The sequence below is a fragment of the Molothrus ater genome, chromosome 6 (genome assembly GCF_012460135.2).
Source record: "Molothrus ater isolate BHLD 08-10-18 breed brown headed cowbird chromosome 6, BPBGC_Mater_1.1, whole genome shotgun sequence".
Taxonomy (NCBI): domain Eukaryota; kingdom Metazoa; phylum Chordata; class Aves; order Passeriformes; family Icteridae; genus Molothrus; species Molothrus ater.
In genome coordinates, this window is record NC_050483.2 from 42,434,548 (window position 1) to 42,460,623 (window position 26,076).

Below are 26,076 nucleotides of genomic sequence, written 5' to 3' on the forward strand. Positions count from 1 at the left end.
AGGATTTATGATTCTGGGGAAGTCATGGAACTGTAAATGAAATATGGAAGTGAATTTTTTTAATACTCTGTTTAGGTTCAACAATCAGTAAAAATAAAAAGGTCCTAACAGTAGGACTTGCTGCTTCATAGAAAAACACAGTCACAATCAACTTATTTTTTCTTATTTGCATCCAGAATACACTTTCCTTCTTCTCACTTGATATCAAATGGAAACTCTTAATTTCAATGTCATTGCCAAAGAAAAAAGCACTTTTGGATAGACCACTTAAATAACGACGTACACACTAAAAATTAGGTCTACAATGTTAAGCACTGCTGTCAAAACATTTGATTTTAATGATCCTTCTACTAACAACCACCTAGGGGGGGTTTTATTGCTTTCTTCACTTAAAGGTTTCCATGTTACCAACTGCTTAAGAATTATTATCAAGTCATGAATGATACATTACATAACTAAACACTAGTCCCAACACAGATCCCTGAGGAACACCACTCATCACTCCTGTACATCAGGACTCCATCTGGACTCTGAGCCACTGACCACAACCCTCTGAATGTGACCATTCAGCCAATTTATTATCTATCTAACAGTCCAATGTCCAGAGTCTATCTAACTCACCAAATCCATCTCTATCCAATTTAGAGAGAAGGATGTTGTGGGGCACTGTGTCAAACACTTCACAAAAGTCCAGACAAATGACATCTGTAGCCCTTCCCTTGTCCCCTGATGCAGTCACTCCATCAGAGAAGGCCACTGGGTCGGTCAGACACGATTTGCCCTTGGTGAAGCTGTGCTGAATGTCTCAAATCACCTCCCTGTCCTCCATGTGGTTTTAGTGTAGCTTCTAAAAGGTTTTGTTCCATGATCTTCCTAGGAAAAGAGAGAAGGCTGACAGGCCAGTAGCTCCCACAGTCCTGCTTTCTACCCTTTTAAAAGGTGGTGTCCTGGGGTGACTGTATGGTACAATGCTTGCCCTTCCCAGTCACTTGGGACTTCACCTGCCTGCCATATTAAAACATTACAGCATCATAAATTTCCTTTTATTTTGATCATATCTATTTTACTATTTTTGAACTAAGATTTTGACCTAAAACTGGTACTGTAACACTTTTACCCTGAACTTTAAACTTTTACAATGGCTTGCAATAACATGTGTGTTAAGTGCTTTAAAGCCCATGCTTTATTACCTTCATCATTCAGTAGCAGGGGCTGTGTGTGGGGTGTGTGGGAGGAGGGGGAAAAATCTGACATTGGAATTCTTTCCAATAAGTACCTTTAGCATTCTAATCTGAGCCTCTCCATCATCTTTTTCTTGTTTAAGGAGTTTCATGAGCTCTTGAACATTTTGTTCATGTTTGATTTTCACATTTTGTAACTCTGATCTAAGATCTGCCAACTCCTGTTGGTGAACTTCTCTTTCCATCTTCAGCTGCCTGTTAGCTGAAATCATCTCTTCATGACCAGATTCCTGCTGTTTCTGGAGGTCTGAGAGGTTCTTAAGTAATTCCTTTTTGGCTTTCTCCTCTTCTGCAATTCTGTTTGTTAGTTCCACACGTACAGCACTTAAATGTTTCACATCTGCTTGCATTTCTAGGAGTCGTTCTTGGTCTTTTTTATGAAACAAGTTAATATTTGCAAGTTCTGTCTTCAAGTGCTCCTTCTCAGCTTGCATTTGCTTTTGTAGAAAGACTTGCTTTTTCAACTCATTCTCCAATTTTTTTACAGTACCTTGAACTTCTTTGATCTCTTCTTCAAGAGATACCTGGTGTGACTCCATTTCATTCAGTTTTACCTCTTTACAGTGAAGGAGTTCTTCCTGCTGGGCTCTCTTTGTAAGCACATCATTCAGCTCTTTCCGCAGGTTTTCTATTTGATTTATAGCTGAGAGAAGCTGACTTTTGAGATCATCTTTTTCTTTAAGGGCCTAGGAAAGAAAAAAAAAATCCATTCTGATCTGAAGTAATTAAAGACAATTGTTGGAAGGATATCCTTAGACATCAGGAATGTCTATGAAACAATTAACATATGTATGTGAAAATATAAAATTTTTCCTTGCTACGAACTCAGTTCAAATGTACTCAGTGTTTCTTTAAATTTACACACTTTAGATCATGTGCAATCTCAAACTTGGACTTGTCCTTAAATTATATAGCCTTCTAAATAGGGATAGTTCTGTAAAATTTCAAACTACAACCTATAAGTTACTTGCTTTGAGTATGTTTTCTACATTACATAATTTAAAGAACATATGTTTCAAAAGATGTCAGAAACTCCACTGTCAAACAATATTAAGGACAACCACATGGGCAAAACTTCAACCAAATTATCCCAGTAACTCCAAAAGAATGAAACCTAAACAATCTTTGTATAGCACATTTTTTGTCTGCCAATATTTCAAAAATCTCAAAATTGCAAGCTATGATTGCAACACAATTTGGAAAATTTTCCATCAACCCTTTGAGGTCTTCTAACAGAAATCAAAGAAAAAAACTGCCATTTCTTCCTTTATTGTTTTTACAGATTTTTGTCTCAATTGTTAATTGTCTGCATTTCAAAGCTAGTTAAATTATGTTCATCTAGTTACCTCAAGTTTATACTAAATGCTGCATCTAGATTGATTGTATCCCTAGAAGTAAACTGCTTCCAACTTTATACTGAGAACATAAAACATCATTTGTACTTTTTTCTCCTTCACAATGACACACAGCTCATTTGATCTTTTATATCTTAAAATAAAGAAGCTTTCTTCACCAGACAATTACCTCAAACCTGTTGGCAGGATGGTCACCACTTTAAAAGTAAAAACAAATACTGACAGTATTTCTTAAATGGAGCTTAAGCCAAAGTTTAACCACTGCATTTCGCATGTGCCACATAAAAAGAGGTAAAATCCGTATTAAAGAATCTTACATAACAAAGAAAATTTCAACATGGAAAGTGTTATCAAGTGTCTCTACAAAGACCAGCCTATGTGTTTACAAGAAGAGTGATTCCAGAACCTTTTTGGGAACTACTGCTTCTTATTCACAATTTGTCTCTACTTTTTGCTTCTTATTTGTCCATTTGATAGACACCCATGATTTTTAAATGATTCAGGCTTTCTTCCTCTCCCTACAACCTCCATTTTCTTAGGCAAGACTGACCAACTTCTTACATGTTTAAGAATCTTACTTTCCCAGACAAGCACTAGGGCTAACAAATACAAGATTACTATAGAATGAATTGTTGGAGCATGGAAAGAGGAAATAATAATAAAAAGTAAGGAATATGATAGGCAATAGGAGAGAAATAGCAACACCAGGAATCAAAGTTTAGTTTTGCTACAGTTTATTAATTTCAACTCAGTAATAGCCCCATTGTGACTTCTCCTGTGCTTTGACCATGCTTGTATTCATGTACCAATCTCTGAACAGATCGTTGGATGAGAAACAACACAGGATTAATAGACATCCACCACTGCATCCCATTTAGCCCTTGAAAACTTCAATCTTTGAGCAAAACAAAACAGAGGATGGAGCCCTCTCAAGCCCATCACATTCAGTAACTTAAACTGGATGGATGCCATGAGAAAATACGTGAAAAGAGAATATAGCACTGTAAAACAAAAGCCATACAATATGACAGACTGCACCAGCAGAGCATGTAAGTTAAATGCTCACAGCATAGAGTTAAGCACTATATCAGCCACTATACAAACAAGCAACTTTTGACCCAGCCACTGGAAAATAGACCCACAAACTCATTGCCAACGGAATGGTGGTTTCTACTATTATTCTGAGAGAGGATGATAAACATTAGCATTGATGTGAGTGCTTGTCTTTAAAACCGTGTCAGCAACTGAACAAATAATTCTTCTAAGTCAAAACCAAAAAAAAACTATGTTTTTTCCTGAGAAACTCTAGAGGAGAAAGAAAAGAGGAATAAGTGGTCTGCCATACTGAACAAAGACAAATGAAAAACCCAGAAATGTTACACAATCAATTTTCAATTTGATTTTTTAAAGAAAAAGTTCTGAAAATTATACAGAAGAGGTCCAGAACTTAAAGCAGAAAGCAGTTTAAGTCAGTTTGCATATAAACTCCTTCTCTTAATTTTTAAAACAAAGGGAAAGGGTACCAAAAAAAATCAACAAGTCTTACCTGACTATTCTTGTCCATCAGTTCACTGATAGTTTGATTTTGCTTTTCTACCTCACGATCCAGTTTCTTACACTTCAATTTCCATTGGCGGATGGTTTCCTGGGCTCTCACCTTCAAATCTTCTCTTTTTTTCTCAATCTCCAGCCTGAGTGCCTCTGAGTGCTTGAACTCACTGAGATACCGTTCTGCTTCCTTGGTACTCTCTTCAACCTGTTGAGCTAACTCAGCAGACTGGAGTTCAGTTTGTCTGCGTCCACTCTCACAAGCCTTGTAGCAATTCTGTATCTCCTTTAGCTGATCCAGCATTTTTTCCTGCTGCTTCTCCCTGTTTTCCAGGTCAGATGTTAACACCTGGAATCATCATAGCAAAATACAAACATTCTCTAAAGATATGCAGTATGAAACTTGATCAAATAACATACAGCAACATTAAATCACATTTTTATTAAATATGAACAGCATAAAAGATCTTCTTGACTATCAAGGAAAGTCCTGTTAGCTCAGAGAATTTCTCCCTCCGCAAGGGTAAAGAATTCCAACACAAGACATAGAATACATACTACTCAAGTCTTTCTGCATTTGTTCCTCTTCTAGTTGTTCTTGTTATTTTTCTGTATTCTAAGTTTGAGATCAATCATTGGCTATATATTACACACTACACAAATAAGAAATAAGCCAAATAGTAAGATATAAGGAGATTAATGTAAACAGATGAGAGGAAAAGAAGAACTGTTAAGGACAAAACAGCAGTCACCACAACAACTGGAATTTATAGTTTATGAGCTAGTTGTTACCCAGTTTTATGCTGGTTGCCTTTATGAAAACAATGTGCTAAATAAAGGTATATTTAATAGCATTGAATACAAAGAGAATACAGCAGCTTGGTAAATGCTTCTAGAACAAAGTGCAAAGATGTTTGAAAATGTAAGAGGCATATATAAGCCTTTCAAAAATTAATTAAATTGAAAATACACATTTTAAAAATAAAAGATTCTGTATTTCTCAAATCATATTTCTCTGAACAGTCTCATAAGAAACTCAGGAATAATAGTGTCCATACACATTCTGAAAGGACATGCTCAGAAATCAGTTTTTGAAGGTACACTAGCAAAATTGTATTTTACTGAGATCATGACGGAGAAATTCACATTAGTATTCTGCATTTTGGGCCTATTTAGACTGCTTTCATACCATTCAGCCTTTTCATTATGAAAGATAAATTTGATAGACCTGATCGATAGCCAGTCAAACATAGTATCAAGCCTCAGGGGATTGAAATACCTTTAAGAGGATTAGATTTCAGAATGACTGAAAAAAAACAGCGGATGTAGCCTGAAATAAACAGACCGCAATTCAGAATGGACAAGGGAAAATTATTTTATCTATGAAAGATTGGTCAACTTTACAGATGGATATAGAATGACTATTTAGACAAAGATACTTCCACAAGGTTGGGGGAAGGAGGGAGACTTGGGTTTGTTGGTAAGGGCTCTCTCCTTGTCAGTTTGTTAGTTTGGGGGTTTTTTCCTCTGTCCAAACCAGGCCAACATCTCCTGGGAGGCAGCAAATTGTACCAATCTTGTTGAGATAGTATGTGCTGTACTAAAAAGATAACCAAAACAAGCTCATAACCTACAACTAGCAAAATTTAAATCAAAACAAGCTAAATTTCCAATGAAAACAGATTAACATACTTCTTTAAAGACAAAGATTTAAATTGAGTACAGCAGAAGTTAAAAATAACCTCATAAAATACAATCAGATATTACATTTACCCTTCCACAGATTTTCTAAAATGGGTAATCATTTTTTCAGTCATGATTACACATGCTATTATCACTTCCTATTTCATGTCTTTCTGTAGACCATAGAGGATGTCAGAGTAAACTGATGTAGTACTCAACACTACACCATTAAAAAATAGTTATATATAATTTCCCCAGAGTACACACTTCATTAACAAAACTACCGCTCCCACAAACTTTTTAATGAAATATGAGTCTAATCTTAAACACATAAAATAACGTTCAATTAACTGTAAACATTCCCCTTATCGTGTAGAAGTAAATCAACCTCCAATTTATTGATTTACAGTCTAATAAAAAAGAGGAACATTTGTTTTAGCTATTTACCTCGATGCAACTAATTTATCAACATGAACTATTTGCATGAGGAGGAAAACTGGATTTTGACATGGATGTACCAATATAAAGTGACTTTTAATGTTTTATTTTTACAATATGTGTAAATAAGATAAACCTTAGCAAAGAGTTTGCACTTTGCTTGAAAGAATTAAGCCAGCACAGACCCAACAGTTGAAATCAGGTAGAAAACAACATAATAGCAAGTCAATATTTCATGAAGCCAACGCTGTAAAGCAAGAGGATAGAGAAAGTACCTCTACACTCTGTTTCTATATCAAAACAGGAATCCCAAATGGACTGATCTGTACTTTTGAATTCCTAGTTATGTGCGATAAATGTGTATCTCTGTGTACACATGGGTGCAGTTGCCAAAATTCTTTCTAATTTATAAGGGCTTGCACTACTGGCATTTAATTGGCTAATAACTTCATTTGTAGAAGAAAAAGTAAAAGTAAATTTTAGTGAGAATATGAATCAATATTTATCAAACTGAAAGATCTATATTACTGAAGAATTCTAACATTAAGCATATCGATAATTTTCCCTCAGAAAAACTGAAATATTTTAACAAACTGACTGCTGTACTAGACAATACTATAAGAATACTAACACCAAATCCAAATGAAGAGTAATTAGTAAATCAAACAAGTTTCCAGGCTAAAAGAGTCTAAAAAACTCTAAAGAGTCTAAAAACACTTACAGAGAAAGTAGGGTATAGCATCTTTGTCATTTGTGCACTTTAATTATTTCTTAGTCATAATATTTAAATCTTAATAGTTAGACATAACAGCCCCATATCTATTTGGCTTCATGCAGAAAAATGAATTTAAGATGATTGTAAACATTTGGAAGATAGCACAACCACTCCCTTATGTAAACTAGAGTAGCTGAAATAAATATTACATTTAAAATCTAATTGAACTAAGATTGAACTCACTTCTAAACATGAGTTTAAGAATATGTTTTAACCTTTTTCATCCTGTCCATTTTACACCACACTGTGATTTTACGGCAACTGTAGGGGGCTAAATGTACAACACACACAACTCAAATTGTTGCAAACAATGATATTTTAATAAATCAAAAGAAATTTCTAATATCACATGTACATCAGAGGCAAGTTAGATTCTCCCCACTAAACAAAGATAAATCACACCCAAGTCAAACATGACTGGTCACTTCCAACTGGGAATCAGACTATCTGATAGGAGCAGCTGTCAGAACAGGCTTGACAAAATGCTTTGTTAGTACACAAGTTTAGAAATTCACATCCTTGCATTCCTTGATGTCTCATTAAAAGAAAAACACACTAGCTATTTTCCTGTTACTGCCCCTGTAGGAGAACGGCAGTGGGAAGCAGATAAGAAGTACAAAGTATTTTCTGTTGAGAAAAAGGGGGAAGTCAAAGATTTCTAACTCAGAGAAATGACAATGACCCCAACTGAGCACTATTGCATGAGTATTTTCAGGGCAGGAAATTAGTATTATAAAATCATTCTGACCCTTAAGAAAGCATGTTCTACAAGCAGAAGTTTAAAATAATTGGGTTTATGTGGGTTCTTACCCCATTAATTCCTGTCACCAAAATAATTAGTTTCCCAGGCACAACAAAACCAAAACTCAGAATGTTTTCAGTTACTCATGGGTTTTATTAACCAGCTAAAATACAAATGCTGATGGATACAAGGAAATGAGTTCTGCTCATCTTACCCTCTACAGAAACACTTTAGGTTCTTTTAAACCTATTCAATAACCAAATTTCATAAAGCATGTAGGAACATATTTTCAGAAGGCCATTTTTTTCCAAATGTAATTTGATGTATTAATTTGATTTAAATCAGAAGAGAACTGACAAGGTAAAGGAGCAAGAGAAGTAAACTGAAGAGTATAGTCCTGTAAATCTATGAAGACAAAAAAATCAATTCCTGCATTTGAATTTCCAAAGATATGCAATATCATTTCATAGATAAGTACCTTCATTAGGAAAATACATACAAAATTCCTTGCTTACAGAATGCCAAAACACAAGCTGAACAAAAAGTGAAATCCTTGGCTCATGAAATAATACACATGGTTTTGCAAAGACTTTTCTCCTGACAGTCACAGCAGACAGAAGAAAATGGTTACTGTTCAGCCATTCTACTACCAATGACAAATCTAGGCAAGAGCAAGAAACACAGCAATTTCCCATCTTAAATAAGAAGGCTACTGCCTACTTGGATCTCATTTTATGGTCAAAGTCTTCTAACTAAAATTCCCGTACAAAAGGCTGCTCTCATCCTTCTCATAAAGAATCACATTAAACATTATGATATGCTTACCATAAAGAAGACTACTAATACTTATGATTCTATTACTATATTGCATTTAATTACTAAAAAAAGGGAAATTGTGACCTACTTTTTTACTCTACTACACTCTCTTATAGAACAAGGCATTTCAATTTTTAAAGTTGAACTTCAGTTCTGAGGAATGATGGAATAGGGAATAAGAAAGTAAGTACTACCTTATAAAAGTAGTTCCAAAAACCATTATTAACAGTAAGTGCTGATAAAATCAGATCAACTTTTCTTTGCACATGGGAAAGAGAAGTAATCCAAACCATGGAATCATGGGCAACAGCAAATACCTTTTTTAGTATTACATGGGAGAGGAAAAAAGTTGGCAAATTCAAATCACTTTTCGAAGTTCTTCACACAATAAATAATAAGCATGACTGTTACTCTTAGTTTTAAAGGTCAGTCTCTAATCTGATACATCACCTAATGTTAAACAGATAAGAAATTATTTAAAAACAAAAATGCCACCAAGCAAAAAGCAGCAAAACTCAACTTACCTGTATGTGCATCACAAGCTGTGCTTTCTCCTTGTCCTTACGCTCTATACATCTCTTCAGTTCTTCTACCTCTGACATTACAGCATTATGACTCAGCTTTGCTTTAAGTTCCAAAATATGTTTCTCTAGATCTTGCTTCTCTCTCTCATATCTTTCAGCTACTGTAAAACAGCAAGAACACAGCAACACATTCAGTAGAAATACCAACTCATGGTAAATTAATTTAATCTCAATTAATTTTGGCAATTTGTTTCTCCACTTGAGATTATTCTACAACTACTGATTTCCACCAAAATATCTGTGAAAAATTGTATACCTGTATCATAAGCTAATAACATTTTAATAACAATAAAACAGTACTTTTCCATCATTTTATAGGGGTTTCCACTCTTCCCCCTGCACACAGCTGCTCCCCTCAAATAAAAAGCCAAACAAAACAACAAAAGCTGCAGCAAAACTGAATAAAATAAAATAGGATGGAAGAAACAGTGGGAAAGTTCTGGTGTAAATGAAATTTGGCCATCACTTTCAAGGCCAAGGTTTTATCTCACCAGAGTAATACCTCCCAATTTGAAAGTCACATTATCTGTGAATTTTATGTCTGAATCCTGAAACTACAACCAAAGATTTTGATAAGAGTAAGCTATAAATTCTCTCAATCAGAAATTCAAAGGTCTTAAGTCATAAATAACTACTGGAGACAAAAGGAAAAAAAATCTCTACTTGTCTTCTTCCCATATATCTTTGATGAAACAGGAATAACACAGCAAGGTGAAACACAACAGCAAAAATTATACAAATGTATGCATGTATTTTAACAGTTACAGTACATTAAAATTTTCCTCATATTTTTACAACTGTTTTGAATTAGAAGATAATAGGAAAGTTAAAATATGCTTTTATTAATATGAAAGGCATATTGTTCCAAATAAACTAACTTTTAAGCAGATACATTAACATGACTGGAGAAAAAACAATTGAAATTATTATTTTGCATTACACTTCTGAAGCTAAGCCCATTTCCAGTGCTCTGTATGAGGTTTGTAAAACATGGAGTCAGAGTCCTATTTTAAAAACGAAGATATTTTTGTACTTCAGCTTCTGAATTAAGAAAATATGTCATTAGCCAAACCAATTAAATAGTCCCATAGACACTGGACTCAAGAATAGAGTCACTATTTCTCTATTACCTTGAGTAAGACATTGCTATGCTAATAAGGAGAAAGATAAAGACTTTCTCTAATACCTATGTGATTATGTTTGAAAAATTTAAATACAGATAGATAACTAGCAATTAATTGGAGACCTTGCTAAAGTGGTAATTTAATATGCAATTATATCTCGAAATTGTTTAATGCATTTGTCATCTAAATAAAACTATTCTAACTCTAAAACTCTAACATAGTGCAAACAGAAGCTCTGACTGCATCATACAGAAAAATTTTCTAAACCACTCAGGAACACATAGCTTAAAAATTCTACCAGAAAGTCATCAGCCTTATAAACTACCTAATCAATGACTCTTGTTATCATTTTCAAGATGGCAGAATTCAAACTGCAAATGGACTGAAATGCCAGTTTTCTGGGAAATTATTACTTAAAAATAAAACACGTTTTTCTTCTGTAAAAACACTATTCAGTTTGCTGAAATTGTCTCATCGTTTTTAACCATGCAAATCAAAATATTTTATCATAAATTAATTGTCATTGCTATTTGTCTGTTAATATTCAGGTGCCAATATGTATTAACTTAAATCTGAGGAATTAATTGGCTGGTTTTGTCAAAACAATAGAAGAATTAGACTGCAACTCTAAGATAAAATTAATATCCATGCCCGCTAACTAGCTTGCAGGTCTCCAGTGCAAAATATTAGCTGTACCTGCTCTAATTCTCCTGTCATCATCTTGTGCATCCTGATAGCTCTGGCGATGCATAGCAGCATAAGAGATTTGATGTTGCAATTCTACACGGTCTTCTTCTGCTCTCAAAAGCTGAGAACGAAGATCCTCAATCTAAAATATATGCACAAGCATCAAAAGTTTAATGAAAAACAGAACAAAAAACAAAAATAGCATACTTCTATTAAATGGTAAAAAAATATTACACACAAAAAATATTCATAAATACATCTTGAGAGTACTGCAGATGGTAAACAAAAAGACAAACTACTTCCTAATTACAGGCCACAAATTGATTATTCAAAATTAAAGGAAACCTTTTCATTTATGTTGACCACAGATGAGCATTAATTTCTCTAGACCAAACAAAATGCTATCATATTATATGTTGCAATTGTCTTTTTGCATAGTTAGTGAAAATGTCTATCCAAATTTAATAAACAGAATGTTTTATTTAAATTGTGCTTCTTAAAAATACAATGTATTTATTCATAAGAAACACAGAGGTCTTCACATTTTTCCTTTCTATCATATATCATATAGACTTAAAAAGATGACATGTAGGAAAATAGTGAAAGTCCAACATGCTGAAGTTGAATTGAAGAAAAATACCTCTAATTCATATTACTCTATATGTCATTCACAATAATTTAAATTCAGAACAGTAATATAGCTAACTCAAAACTAGTATTCTGCTAGATACACAAGACAAACAAATAATGCTAAAAGATGAGAATGCCAACTGCCCCTTCCCTAGTTATTTCAGTCTTTTTATCCAGCCCCTCCAAAGGAAAGATGTTTAGGAGAAAGGACTTGTTTCTGAAGCTATAATCCAAATTCCTACAAATTTTAAGTTTAATCATACATGCAGCAATAGCTATTGTTTAAAGCACACTTTAGATACTTTTTCAGGTAATTATTTACTTTTATTGCATGTTACAATGTACCAAATACCTCTAGGTCATTGATTTATCTGATTTCACCAATTACAGCACATGCTTTGCAGAACAATGATCACTAATATAGGAGTAGTTCTAAAGCATATTATGAAAGGAAATTTCACAAAATGTGTTTATGTACTGAAAACATACCATTACTATCACTACTATAATTAATACATATGAACATATACACGTTTGGAAAGCAGAAAAGTATAACGAGCTCAGTCCACATATTATACACACTTAAATCTATCTTCCTATATTTCATGCCCTCCTTCATAAAACCATTTTATCAGAGTATGAGATAAGAATATTAAACAAAAAGACTCAGACACAACCTAATATGAAAACCTTAGGATTTTTACCACACTAAAGCAGTTACCTGATGCAAAAGAGCTTCTCTACTGCCTTCAGATTCACTCAACTTTTTCCGGGACTGCTCCAATTCCTGCTCAAGCTTGCATTTCAGAGGATGATGAAAAAAGAAAAGCAATGTAGGCATCATAATGTAAAAGTGTATTTTAACATTTAATTTTGACACAAATTCATCCATATAAGCATCTATCTAAAATGTGGTATAATATACACAGTATTTTTATCTGTCCAAAATTTTAAGCAAACCTTCATTTTTACTAAATCCCTGCAATATTTACTTAAATTTAAATTACATAAAGGGAATTTTACTTACAGTCTATAATTTTTCCATAAATACATAAATTTATTCATAAAGATATAAAATAATTCATATCACCCAAACAAAAAAAAAAAAAAAAATCACAAAAGTAAATTTTTACTGGGTTTAAAGTAAAAAAATGGAAGATAGTTTTAACAAAGTTTCAAAAATATTGTCCCTGGATTTGAAACATACTTTCAAACTGAAAATTAATAATGACTTAATTTTTTAGGTCACCTTTGGTAAATAGTTTATTCCTAGAAGTGTTAAAGATGACACGCATTGGTAGAACTGTAATAGGCAAAATCTGTGGGGTTTCTGTGTTGTGCAAGATGATGTATTTGAATTATTCAGGAAACAAGATGACTAAAAAAATTTAAGTGCCCTAAATTTAATAAAACTGAAAGTTTTCCTGAAAACATAATATTCAAAATGTGTAATCAGAAATAGTCATCAAACAAATGATCATGAAAAGAAAAAAAAGAAACGAAAGCAAAAGCTTCAAAATATTTTTTGACTTCTTCCATAAATAGTTCAAAGATCCACTTGGAAATAAATAGAGGTTTTGACAGCAGAAATTGTTATTGTTGAGATAGCAATCTCAAGGAGGATGTTGAAAGCCTGGCAAATGGGCAAAGTAAACAGGACCAACATTAAGGGAATGAAGAGAACAACATAACATAAAACACTGCACTACATAAAGGCTTAGCATAAAGGGGTATACCTTTGAAAGATGCTAAACTTGATGCAAGTGGAAAAAAAAACAGGGAAAGCATAATACAGCCCTTGCATCCTGCTAGAATAGAAATACAAGAAATTTTCTTTTCTATGAAAAGAAAGAGTGAAATATGGCGACAGTTCAGTAAGAGTAAGTAATAATAACTATGGCGCAAAATAACCAGCATGAGCTAGTTGCAGGGATGAAGAAAAGCTGCTTTGAGCTGCTGCAAATAAGAAACAGCAGACTACATACAAATTCAGAGACAAAGTAGAGAAAGAAATCAAGGATTATGCCCAAGTTATAAATCTGTCTGCCTGGCAGGATGGAAGAGTTATTAGACGTAACATATTATAACTGAAGAGCTTTGAAGCAGAGACACAAGCTGAGCATAGCTATATTCACAGTGCCTCTGATGCAGGAAAAAATCCCACACCTTGAATTCTTAAAGAGTAAAGAAAGTTTTGTTCTGCTGGTTTCTCAGAAAAAGGAAGCATATACTGTAATAGATTACATTATACACTCATTTAAAACCAAACAAAAAGGAAAAATTAAGTCTTACCTGGTGCTTTTCGCTTTCGTATTTCACAAGTTTGTTTCTCACGAGCTCTTCTGTTTCATCTGCTCTAACATCTTGCTTCCTTAAAACCTTTGGAGGAGAAAAATATATTGCAAACATCATCACAGAATTTACAGAAGCCATCATTCCAAGGTTGTTAAAATAAAGAATTTTAAAAATCTTAAAAAATAAAAATTTTTAAAAATAAAAACTTTTAAAAATTTTTAAAAATAAAGAATTTAAGAAAGAAGATCTAGACAAATGCTTTCTGTCTGTGTCTAATACTTCCATGTAAAGCCAATGTATATTGTTATGAAAAGCTAAATGTAAGTTCATGCATACATAAACACACCCATGCAGAGAACAAGGACAAACACAAAGTCTAAAGCAGCACTAACATCCTTCCGATGTATAGAGCTGCAGACTCTCAAGTTGACCCCAAACACCTTTAGATTAAGGTCTAAAAGGCTCAAGAGATCCCCTACAGACTAGCTATGCACATATCAGAGAAAAAGAATACATTCTCCAATATAAAGTGTGCATGTTATGAAATTCAATGCCGAGTTGACTGTAGTCTTGACTGTAGTCTTGAATGTAGTTCTTGACTGTAGTCAAGAAAACACTTCCATAAGGCTGTGTGAGAAGTCAAAAGCACAAAAAGGAAAAGGTTCTTTTTTTTTCTGAATCTGGATAGATGCTTAAAGCCATAGAACTACAACTGAATCAACTGAAACTTTCCTGATCAGTAATTACCAACATTGATGTGGCCTTCCTTGACAACAACAACAAAAAATAAAACAATTCCATGGGAACTTTTCCCATTCCCTCTGAGACTGAGGTATCTAAAAATCACATTGGGTCATTTTAAATATCACTTAGAAACATCAGCTGAAAGAGATCAATAGTCATATACTGATAATTTGCCATGAATTTCTGTAACTGTTTATAATCACAGTCTTTATCTGCACAACATGACCAAGTATTTTTCACACTAGTCGCAAATCAATTAAATAGGTACCTGAGCACAAATCCTTTACTTTCATCCCATATCTTGAAGCATAAGTATATCTATTCCTTTCATAATTACTTGCTACAACAACAACAGAACAACAAAAATGCATAGCCTCTCCAGAAAGAAATTTCTTTTTCCCAGTCTGTCATTCCTAAGCAGCATTTTCATTTTACATTTATGGGAAAATCTCTTCTTATCTTCTTTGAAATCTGCCCCTATAAATTGTGCCATTTCATTCAGTTTTGAACATTTTCTCTTCACTGTACACTGAAGAGCAATTTCAGTGTATGAAAACAGAATACAAAATATTAATCAACTTCAGTGAAGCCAGGCATTCAGCTTTAGAAGTTTTGGCTTTAAAAGCATCTTTCTGGAGAAAATAAATGGCTTTATAGACTTACCTTCCTCTTACAACCTCACCTCAGAAAACCTAAGGGTTTCAGTACAGTTTGGATTACTCTTCTGCCTGAACAGCTTACATTAAAATGTGAGACCATGGAAGACATTAATCATAACTATGCCATTGAAAATATTATGCCACATAAAGAGTTATACTTAGTCATACTGATCCCTAATCAGATAATAGAAGACTGTAACACATTTAAGGTACTTTCCTAAGTATTCAGTAGAGATTTAAATCTATCATTTCAGTCAACTATAAAACTCAACACTGCACACATTTTACTCAAAAAGGCTCCTGAGAGAAGTCCCAAAAAGCAACATGAACAAAAGTCTAAGATCATCTCTTCAGCTAATACTGTTTTGGCACTACCCACGTTCATTGGGTTTTTGCTTTGGTTCGCGTTTTTTTCTTTGTTTATTTTTAATGACCAGAAGTATCAGTTCAGAACAGCCTACTTGGAATATATGATGTCTATTAACTGCAGTCAACCATCAGTTTTACTAGCAAAATTAGAAGCTTTGCTATAAACAGTCAAATTTAGGTCAACTTTATTTTTAATAATTAACATAGTACCAAACGCACACGTTCTCATGCACAAATCTGGCTAGAGAGGTCAGAATCATAAAGAAAATATTACAGCTGGGCTGGAGTCAGGAATACTAGTAAAATTTTCAAAGATTATTCCTGCTAAAAGCAAAAAAAATATCTCTGCATCAGTAGCACATCCTAATTCCAGAAGAAACCATGGAAATAAATATGCCATTTCAACTTCATTGACTGATATTCAGGCTATTAAATAGGAATAATTTCAAACAGAAATGCATCCTTTACTATACTGATACTATCAATATAACCCTCCATTTTATTTTCTGCATATTGTAAAAATAGCCCATAGCCATTTCATTTTAAGGAAAATAACAGCTCATATATAGAGATATAGATAGATACCCCAGAGTCAAAATACTGCAAAAAAGAAGTAATGTTACAGTAAATGAAACATACTACATGTGCACTGCTTGGACTGTGAAACATGTATTGTACCAGTAGATGCCAGGTAAGCAGTTAATCAAAACGTCACAGGGCAATGGAAACATCTGGTCACGCACAGCCAGACAAATGTCAGCTGTTACTGACAATTCAGAAATCGTACAGGTAAAAGTTAATTCTGTGTTTTGCCTCCTTTCTGTACTCTTTTTTAAATAATTCTCTCTTGCTGTTTTGGGCCACACTCATTTTTTCTCCACTAAAGATCACTATACAGGCTTTCTCTTGGGAAGGGTAAAAGAAAAAAACCAAACAATACAAGTAAAGATTCAACTGATTCTTTGATTTCATTTGCTGTCCCCAAAAAAGGGGTTGAGGAAGTCAAATGTAAAAATGGGAACTAGGAAAAGGATGCTAAGGACAGCAGTTCAAGCACAGACTCCTCCCTGAAGGCTTGCAAACAGCAGGCAGACACTGCCCAGAGAAGCTGAAGCACCAACGAATGGGAACAAACCTACAGTCAGCAGGATCCTCCTACCAAGATCCTCCTCTGAAAGCATTCATGTCCAGGTTGGTCTGGAAGAGACTGATGAGGCTGATGAGGCCTTGGAGGAGGCAGAATATAGGAGGCCACAGGAGACAGAGAACTTCCATGTACAGAGGTCTTCACAGCATGGCTTTGGGAAGGACCAGCTACAAGTTCCACTGCCTGCTAGGTGGTCAGACTTAGATGAACTTTTGATTTGACCAAAGAGGGCTATTCTTATAGGTCTTTATAAAGAGCTCACTAGCATAAGACAGCATTAGGATACAAATGTAACTGGTATACCCCAACTGAGCATACCTCTTCTATATACACAGAATATCTATTGAACCCCAAAACTTCAAAATTATAACTTACTGCTTCATAGATTATTTTTTCTTATACATGAAGGAAGCTATGGGGATGATTGTGAAACCACTCAAGTTCTCAATCTTTCCAACATATGATAACCTTTCAAGAGCAAATCATAACTTTTACAGCAACTTAAGCCTACTAGCTTTTCTTAGGGTTTGGGTTTTGGTCTCAGTTTGGTTTTGCTATATTGTTTTTTCTTTTTAAATAAAACCAGGCTTTTTCAAAGCTGTGTACAGACCACAAACTGAAACTTGCTCTTTGAAAGTGAGACTGATCATTGAGTGTTTCATACTATCACAAACATACAAACAGAACAGCCTCAAGCTATAATTTAAAGCAAGGCAAAAACGTACCACATCCTAATCTGAATGAAAATACTTTCCCTAACTTGCTACATTAGTGATTAGCATGACTCCAAGAATGCTACCTAAACATAACAGCCAGGCAGTTAAAAAGAGACTACCTAGCTATTTCAGTGACAGATATGTGTGAGACTTGCTCCTGTTCCAAGCAAGAGTCAGATTCAAACTACAATCAAAACAGAAACCATTGGCCACAGGTGGCATAAGCACAGAGCCAAAGAGCAAGTATCAACAATGCACTAAAATATCCAGGTGGCTCAGAGCACAGATTAAGTTTATGTTAGTCTAAAAAAATCAGTGATAAAGATATGCAAAAAACAATGTTCAATAGGACTTTTGACCATCAGTTTACCCCACTCTCTGTCCACCAGCTTCTTGCAGTTTTACAGTATTTGCAGTGGGAGGCAAACAGAGTCTAAGTGTACAGTTGCACTAGGAGAAAGTTAAAAAATGCTTCCTGGCCTACCCAAGTTGCTAGCTTAAGACATAACTGAAGTCACTGCCTTACCACAGTCAGTGGATTCAAAAGGTTCTACAATGATGATTCTGTTTACCTAAAGCATGCCAAGCATGAATACATGGACACATTTCACCGAAGTCCAAGAAGCCAAGCGGAGAATTTTGTAAAGCCACCCAGGACACTCAATGCACAGAAAAGAATGCAAAGAAAAGGTTTTTAAGAATGATACTTGATCTTTTTTTAGAAAATAGATGTAAAAATGCAAACAAAAGTAAGATGTGATGGTGTTTTTATATTAAAAAAAAAAGAAGCACTGAAGAATCTCAATACAGTTTTCATTTACACAACAAATGCAGTTGTAACAGCAATTCACGTATACAAGTCAATACCCCTGGCAAGAAAAGAATATTTGTTCTTCTTTCTAATCAGAAAAATCCTTATATCAGGAATATAGAAAAAATTAAGATATACGATTTGCATGAATTTGTTTGCTAATTGCTATTTTCTAATTTGCAGTAATTGCTGATTAAATGTACCAATACACACTAAGGTAAAAGAGACATAAAATGTGCAGAAAATAGGTTTTCTACAACTACACACAGCACAGACAGGTTAACGATTCAAAACAAAAAAACAAATTTACAACTTAAAGATAAAACATTTTATACATCAAGCTTCCTTAATGGCCAGTATACATGTATACATCTTCCTGGTTCATAATCAGTCTATGATTATAGTAATATGTAATACTACAATGCAAATAAGAATTTTGCACATTATACAAAAAACTGAGAGAAAAGACAGACAAAGGCCAAAAAGACAGAGAAAGACCAAGATAAATGTATAATGTTGTGTTAGATCCTGTAAATATATAATTTAATAATAATTGCAATTTAGGAAGGTGATTCTCTTAAGACGGTAAAACACTGACAAGTAGTGGTCAGTTACAGGCACTGCACTTCACTGAAAAAAATAGCATTTAATTCTCACAAATGTCACACAATGTCTTAATTAGAGCAACTACTGATCACATGAAAAAGTAAAATTCTATTTCATTTGAAATCTGTAATAGGCAAACAAATGAAAAAATTATATCACTCAACAGCCACAAATGCTTTAAGTAGTATTTCTCTGTAAATCATTCAGGCCATATTAATAACAGGATTTCAAAACTCAGTCCAAACACTACACTCCTTTCCAGTTATGTTACTTGGGAAGCATCTTGGAGAAATTAATGTAAACAAAGTAGACTTCAACAGAACATTTTGTCTGTGCAATGATTACTGCAAGACTGAGGCCACTGTCAGAGTTTAGAGTCTATCTAACTCACTATTCGAATTACAAAGGATGAGAAACAGAGTAACACAATAACAAGCTCAAAATTATTGAGAAACATGTTTCATCCAAATAATTGTAGCAAAATATTTATTTACTTTATTCTTACTAGACTATGCAAAAGTACACAAAGCAGTTCAAGTACATTTTTTCTAAAATACAGCAACTTAAACTGTATTTTAAAAAGGAGCTCCTCAGGAAAAATAACTTGCAAAAGTGAAGTAGAATTTACAGAAGAAACTAATAAACCATCTTAATTCACAGCTGGACATCTTAGGGGAATAGAAGGTCCAGAATGTACTTTGTATTTCTTTTTGCATGAAATTCAAATGATGAGCTACCAAGAATAAAAGGCACCCAGCCTGGAGGGCTCATGATCACTTAGACTATGATCATTCATATGATCTATGGAAGATCATATGAAAATTCGTTGAACTACATTTGAACCCATTCACTTGAGTTCAAGTTTTCTTTCTAAGGAAACTATGGCAGCGTCAATATATCTTTAGAGAATATAAGACATCATCCCTTTAAAAGGATAAAATAACAATGTTCCATTCTCCAGATAACACTATCCAATCACACCAATGCATTAGGCATCCCTTCCCCAGCCTGAAGACACAACTGAAGAATCTAGAAGATGACATAGGCATATTAAAGAGCGATGAAAACTGAAATTTAGTACTCTAGTTCTTTTCACCCAGTAGGGCACGAACGGGAAAGAAAATGAAACAATAAGTCTTTCTGAAATACTGGCAGAAGGATTCCAAGCCTTTTGATAAATGTTACCTTTTATCTATATTTTAAAAAAAAAGCATATCATCTTCTAAAATATGACAGTCATGAACAGTCTCTAGCTTTACATGAAATATGTAGCATGAGCAAGGTTCCTCAGTATCACTGCACAGTATCAAGCCTTCCAAAAAGCTATGTTGCAAACACTAAGAGTAAAAACCAAGGAATTGCGTATTTCTTCTCAATTATAGTATCCTATTGCACAGATAGAGATAACATTGCAAATCTTAAGTGGAGTGAAATAAAAAGTCACACTATGTTAAGACACAGATTTTTCCAAACAGAAGTAAAATCAAAAAAATAAGTATTTTTCATATGTTTTCTAAAACAAGGAAGAAAAAAGCTAATAGCTATCTCAAATTTTTACTTATATTCTAAACATTTCTATTTGTCTCCTAAACAGTATTTTTTATTTCATCAGGTATTGTTGAATAAAACTGAAAGCAGTGAAAAGTTGTCTGGCCACTACAGCGCTTTAGATTGCTTGTTGAACTAAATTAAAGTGTTCATTTGCATGAGCAAGCAAAGTTTACCTTTTAGAAAATAAAACCTTTTGATTGAAAAAACCCAGCTAATGACTTGCATTTGTTTGCTTAGGTTTTCAGGAAGGGCATAGGGGGGTAGGTTTTTAGAAGATTTGTGGCAGTTACCAAAAAGGTCTAAATATTGTCAAGACAATTTAATGAAGGACAGAGACTGTTCTTAGTATTATCTGATCAAAACAATATGAGCTGGACTGAGTTAAAACATGTGCCCAAGATATGAGCACTTCTGCCAATTTGACAGGTACAGGTTTACAAATGCAACACATTCCTAACTAAATCCTAAATTCGAGGGAAGCTTTCATTTCATACCTCCTGTAATTGAAGAGACACATGGCCCAGCTGGTCCTGGCGCCTTTCTACAAGCTGTCTTTCAGCACGCATTTCTTCTTCTATCTCCTGAAGTCTCCTCTCTACTCGTTCTGATACCTTCAAAAGGAAAAAACTCATGCTGTAGAAAATTAGTGTGCCTTTTAATATTTGTGAAAATATCAAGGGCAAAAATGTAAGCAGATTATGGGGCAAAATGAAAAAGAGAACATCATTTGTATTTTATTAAAGGAGATTTAGAATGGTAGAGAAAATAACTAGTTATAGCAGTCAGTACTCCAGAAGTACTCAGGCAGGGAACCAAACTGTTATCTTGCTGGCTATTCTCTGTTATGTGTACGCATATTTTTCTCTACAGTGGTGGCTCTACTCAAGGGTTGAATATCTCATTGTCAAGGTTAGAGCAGCCTAATGTGAAGCTGCAATACAGAAGTCTTAGCTTCTCTGTCACAAGCCTGATTAACCTCTGGAAGTACAGAGGTTTCTGTTTTTCTGCAAAACAGACCAATGTTTGCCTCTTTCATGATCCAAAATCTGTGAGTAGAAAGTAGTAAACAAGAACTAAATACATGAAAATGAGTGTAAAAACACAAAATAATTACATCACTTTATGCTTTTTTCCCAGTATTTTGTGAATCCATGTAGAAACTAATACAAACAACAACAGGTGTTTATTAAAGCAACTTGGATTATGAACATAAAAACTCAACCAGACTAGAACACCTAGTGAATTGCAGACGTGAATGACTTCACTTTTGCAATTCAAGCTGCTAGCAGACAGCACCCTCTTGAGGCAGCAAATTAAATTTGTTTTGTTAAAGATTAGTAAGAAAAACATTTATGTATCATTTCCTCCCTACCGTAAAACTAATTATTTTAAAACACTAGAAAGCAATATATCCATTACCAAATTATAATTAGACAGAAAGAGAAATAAATAAAAAGAGGAAAAAATAAAACACCATTCAACTATTAGCTTTTGATGTATGTAGAGGTGAAAAGTTTTCATCTTTCTCTGTTAAGCACACTTCTACTAGCACTAGGCATATGCACGCATAGAAAATTTTGCCACAAGCAACACAACTTATGTAGTAACAGAAACACAATCAAGGCTACACTTATAATCTGGGCTTCACAAGGCTTAATGAACAAAACACTTTCTTTACAACAGAATACATCTCTCAGAAAACACTTCTTGTTTGTGCAGCCAGATGAACAGTCAGCTTACAGTCTGGAATATTGCATTTTTTTTTCCTAAAATCATCAGGAGATGCCAGGTACTGCATCAAACCACACTTTTTCATGAAGCTATGAAAGCTCTGCAGCTGTAATCCAGAAAAATTGCTTACTAAAACCTAATGTATAAAAAAAGAAAAAGACCACATCACAATGTTTGCTTTGACAAGCATTGCTTAGCATTACTTCAGAATTCATAAAATACTCCACCTAACAGAAACAATGATACTATGTAGTAGGAACAGAAAATAACAGTCATTAAACTTGTTACAGCTTTGCTGAAACCAAGGAAATAAGCTGTCATCTTTTTCCCCATACATATCTAACATAAAGAAATTAAACAGCAATGTTTTAACATTTTTTGAAAAAGTTTTGACTATGTGCTTCTGAAGACAGAAGCTTTCTCAGCTCCTCATGCACCTTTTTCAATGAAGCACTTTTTTAATAGCTTTAGTGCTATTAAGCACTGATTTAGAGCAATAATTATAGTGCACTATTAAGAAAAAAACCATACAATTTTGACTTGACAGAAGATTCAAAAGTAACATCACCCCCAAAGATGACATTGCAAAGGAGAGTTCAGTAACTTTTTCACTGTCATGGGTCTAGCATGCACAGCAGATAACATGACAGAGGGCAGCAGTAGACAGGCTTTAGATTCCTGCGAAGTTCAGATTTCATTACAAATTATCACTCACTCAGAACAACTAAGAAAGTAACTTTATGAGGTGATTTGCCTTGCCTCTGACTTCCTTCAACTCACTCCAGGATACAATTGTTGCATTATTTCTAACAAGGTACTAGAAAAGATGGATTATATATCATATTTGTCATGGAAATTTCAGCTACAGACATAATCCTCTTTAACAAAAAAAAAAATTAAAACCCCACAACCAACACAAACCACGAAACATTTTGATGCTACTTATAACTCCTATTTGTTTCCCATACTTTGTATATTGGTATGGTATTGGTAACACCTTTGCACTTCAGCAAGGCTTTAATGTCCCACGAGAATTATGTTCCATGTTTTTGTAGCCTCTCTGACTTTCCTAAGATTGTCACAGAGCCTGTGGCATACAACAGTAGGGATTAAAAAAAAATGAGAAACAGTAATTTATTAAGTATACTTGCAGAGTAAACTTAAAAACATACTTGTCTTCCTTTGGCCCAAATGACCCTAACTCAGAACAACACCTCTACCATGAAACGATGTATCTTGACCTCTAAATGTTATCAAAAATCTTAGTGATTAGTGTAGAGAAATGCTTTACCAAAGGACAGTACAAAGATTATAGAGGCTCTACACAATGACATGAAATACTAGCACTGAATTACTGCATTCAGAACATATTAGAATGGGATTTCAAGCATGCACTTTTAGCAGCAGACTATCTGAATAATAATGATGATACTAGAGCTGTGTCTCCACTACAGCTTTCAGGTAGCTTAATCTGCTTTCATATATTTTGCTGCTATCAAAAAGCTCCTCCCCTCCCCCACAATTAAACACAAAGAACAGAATGTCCTTGGAAAAACTAGGGTGACATTTAAGTCATGCAGTTAAATATAATCTCATGGAAGATGCTGGATGCTTACTGTACAAAAAGCACCATCCTACTTATTGAATTTCTGACCTGTTTTTCAGCTTTCCACTGTTATTTCTAGTGCAAAAGTCCTGCTAATAGAAATCTATTTCAACAGATTTTTGCTGCTGCTCTTGCTACGACCCATTTTATCATCAATGCATGCTTGAAACAGGAGTATTAAAATCACAAAAGACCAAACTTTTTTCAGAGATACAACTTTAAATATTGTTAAACTTTTCCTTCATGAAATATTGTTAAACTTTTCCCTAATGGCAAATGATAATATATGTTCCTTTTAAAAGTCACCAGTGCAGCACCAAAATTCCTTATTCCAGATCTTCTGAGGAACAGTTCATTATCTGAGGAGCCAATCCTGGCTCTCTGAGCTATCATAACCACAGTAACTCCATGTAAGACCCATTTCACTTGACATTGTTGTCTTCTTCCAGAGACAGTCTACCATCATTTTATAACAGCACCATCTCAATCAAGCATCTACTTAATTTTAACTAAACTGTGCTCTGATGAAGTTGCTTTTTATGTATAAAGATCAGCATCTTGTGCTATTTGAGATGTGCATCTATCCAAGCAATGGCAAGAAAATATCCAAGAGAGCTATCTTATATAACCATAAAGTAAGTAAATGTTCTTTCAATTGCTTATATGCCTGTCTAGCAATCATCCAAACCCTTTTCAAGAACAAAGGAATCTCACAAAATGTCTAGGTAAAAAAGAGATTCTGATACAGAGTCGCAGAACCAGAAAGGCTTTTTAGCAAAACTGCACATAAATTCTCAAGTACAAGGCCATGAAGAGTGCTTGACTTGAAACAGGCATCCAACTATGCCTGAGTCACCACCTTCAATGTCATCTGTTTTTTATATTGGCATGGAAAAGCTCTCTATAGACATAAAATATTGTGCTTTGATTGTGATGTATGAATCCTAAAGTACTCAAATGCAGCATCGAAAAGGCTCTAAGAATCATAAACCCTTATAAAAATAAATCCTGAACTAGTGACTCAGAAGAACTGTAGTGACTTAGACCTTTATCATCACACATCTACATACAGGCAATTTTCAAACAGGACCAAATATACCAAACTGTAAGAATTTAGATATATGTCTCTAAAAAATAAAGGACTTAAGGACACTGAACTGAAAAGAATGTTTCTACCATGAGCTCATCCTGTGAAATTATCAAGATTTCAAGTTGACAATTTATTGCCAAGAATCATACAGCAGAATATAAATACAAGGATGGCAATGCTTGAGGTGATAAACACTCCCAAGCCTAAAGGCATTAAGGATAAAAGTTCCCAAACAACTTTGCACAAGGAAGTTTTGAGAAAAAAGGTATTTTGTCTTACCCAACTCACTTTCACCAATGACAACCAATTCTGAATTAAGCAATCTCATTAGAAAAATTCCTAAATGCATACACATGCTAAAGGATGTCAAATATGTACAATAACAGACCCTAGTTTCTACATGCACTATAATCTCAGGCATGCTTTGCTATGCATACCATGAGAGTTATTTTTATTTTCAATATCCATACTAAATTCCCCTTTTTTGCATTTACCTCATCTCACTGATTCTGCCAGCCTCATCAGGTAATAGGAGATCAGTAGGCTTTGAACAAGGGCAAGGGATCCACACCTAGGATTGGAGAGCCCTGGCAAAGCAGCAGTGCACAATGTTGCTACCAGTAGGCTTTTTAAGCGGTGGGGAATTGGCTGGACACAATAGTGCATTAAGTCAGAATTTTTTGGCCCGAAAAGTAACACACTGAAAAGACTCTGAAGAAACTGAACAACCTCCCAAGTTAAAATTAGGGATGAAAAATTAGATTTAAAACCCAAACAAATAAACACCCTACAACAACAAACAAAAAAACCCAAGACAAAACACATCAACCAAAACACATATACACAAAATAACCAAAAAACCCCAACAAACCACACATCACCAAAAAAGTGGCAGCTCCTCACATAATATATAATCTATTTTGAGAACCCCTTGCTATAAGACAAGATCATAAAGATATGCAAATTATAATAAACACTGGACAAGTCTCAAAAAAGAAATCCACAGAGGGATTATTTCTCAGTACAGAAAGCAGACAGATCACATCCAGACGAAGAAGCTCCTACCTCACAGGTGATTAGACTTGTATTATACAAAATTATCATTAGATGACTGTCATATTGTACAGT

General features: G+C 34.2%; 1 protein-coding gene across 1 annotated transcript in view; it reads right to left on the reverse strand.

The window, feature by feature from the left end:
• CEP128 (centrosomal protein 128) overlaps window positions 1-26,076 on the reverse strand; it is a 98,320-nt gene that overhangs the window by 59,541 nt on the left and 12,703 nt on the right. Inside the window, exons 9-15 of the mRNA XM_036384921.2 lie at window positions 21,016-21,132; window positions 13,916-14,002; window positions 12,345-12,419; window positions 11,003-11,135; window positions 9,123-9,283; window positions 4,143-4,493; window positions 1,277-1,927 (exon numbers count right to left, since the gene is read on the reverse strand). Of these exons, the coding sequence (XP_036240814.1) occupies window positions 1,277-1,927; window positions 4,143-4,493; window positions 9,123-9,283; window positions 11,003-11,135; window positions 12,345-12,419; window positions 13,916-14,002; window positions 21,016-21,132 (1,575 nt within the window). The remainder of the gene's footprint in view (window positions 1-1,276; window positions 1,928-4,142; window positions 4,494-9,122; window positions 9,284-11,002; window positions 11,136-12,344; window positions 12,420-13,915; window positions 14,003-21,015; window positions 21,133-26,076) is intronic.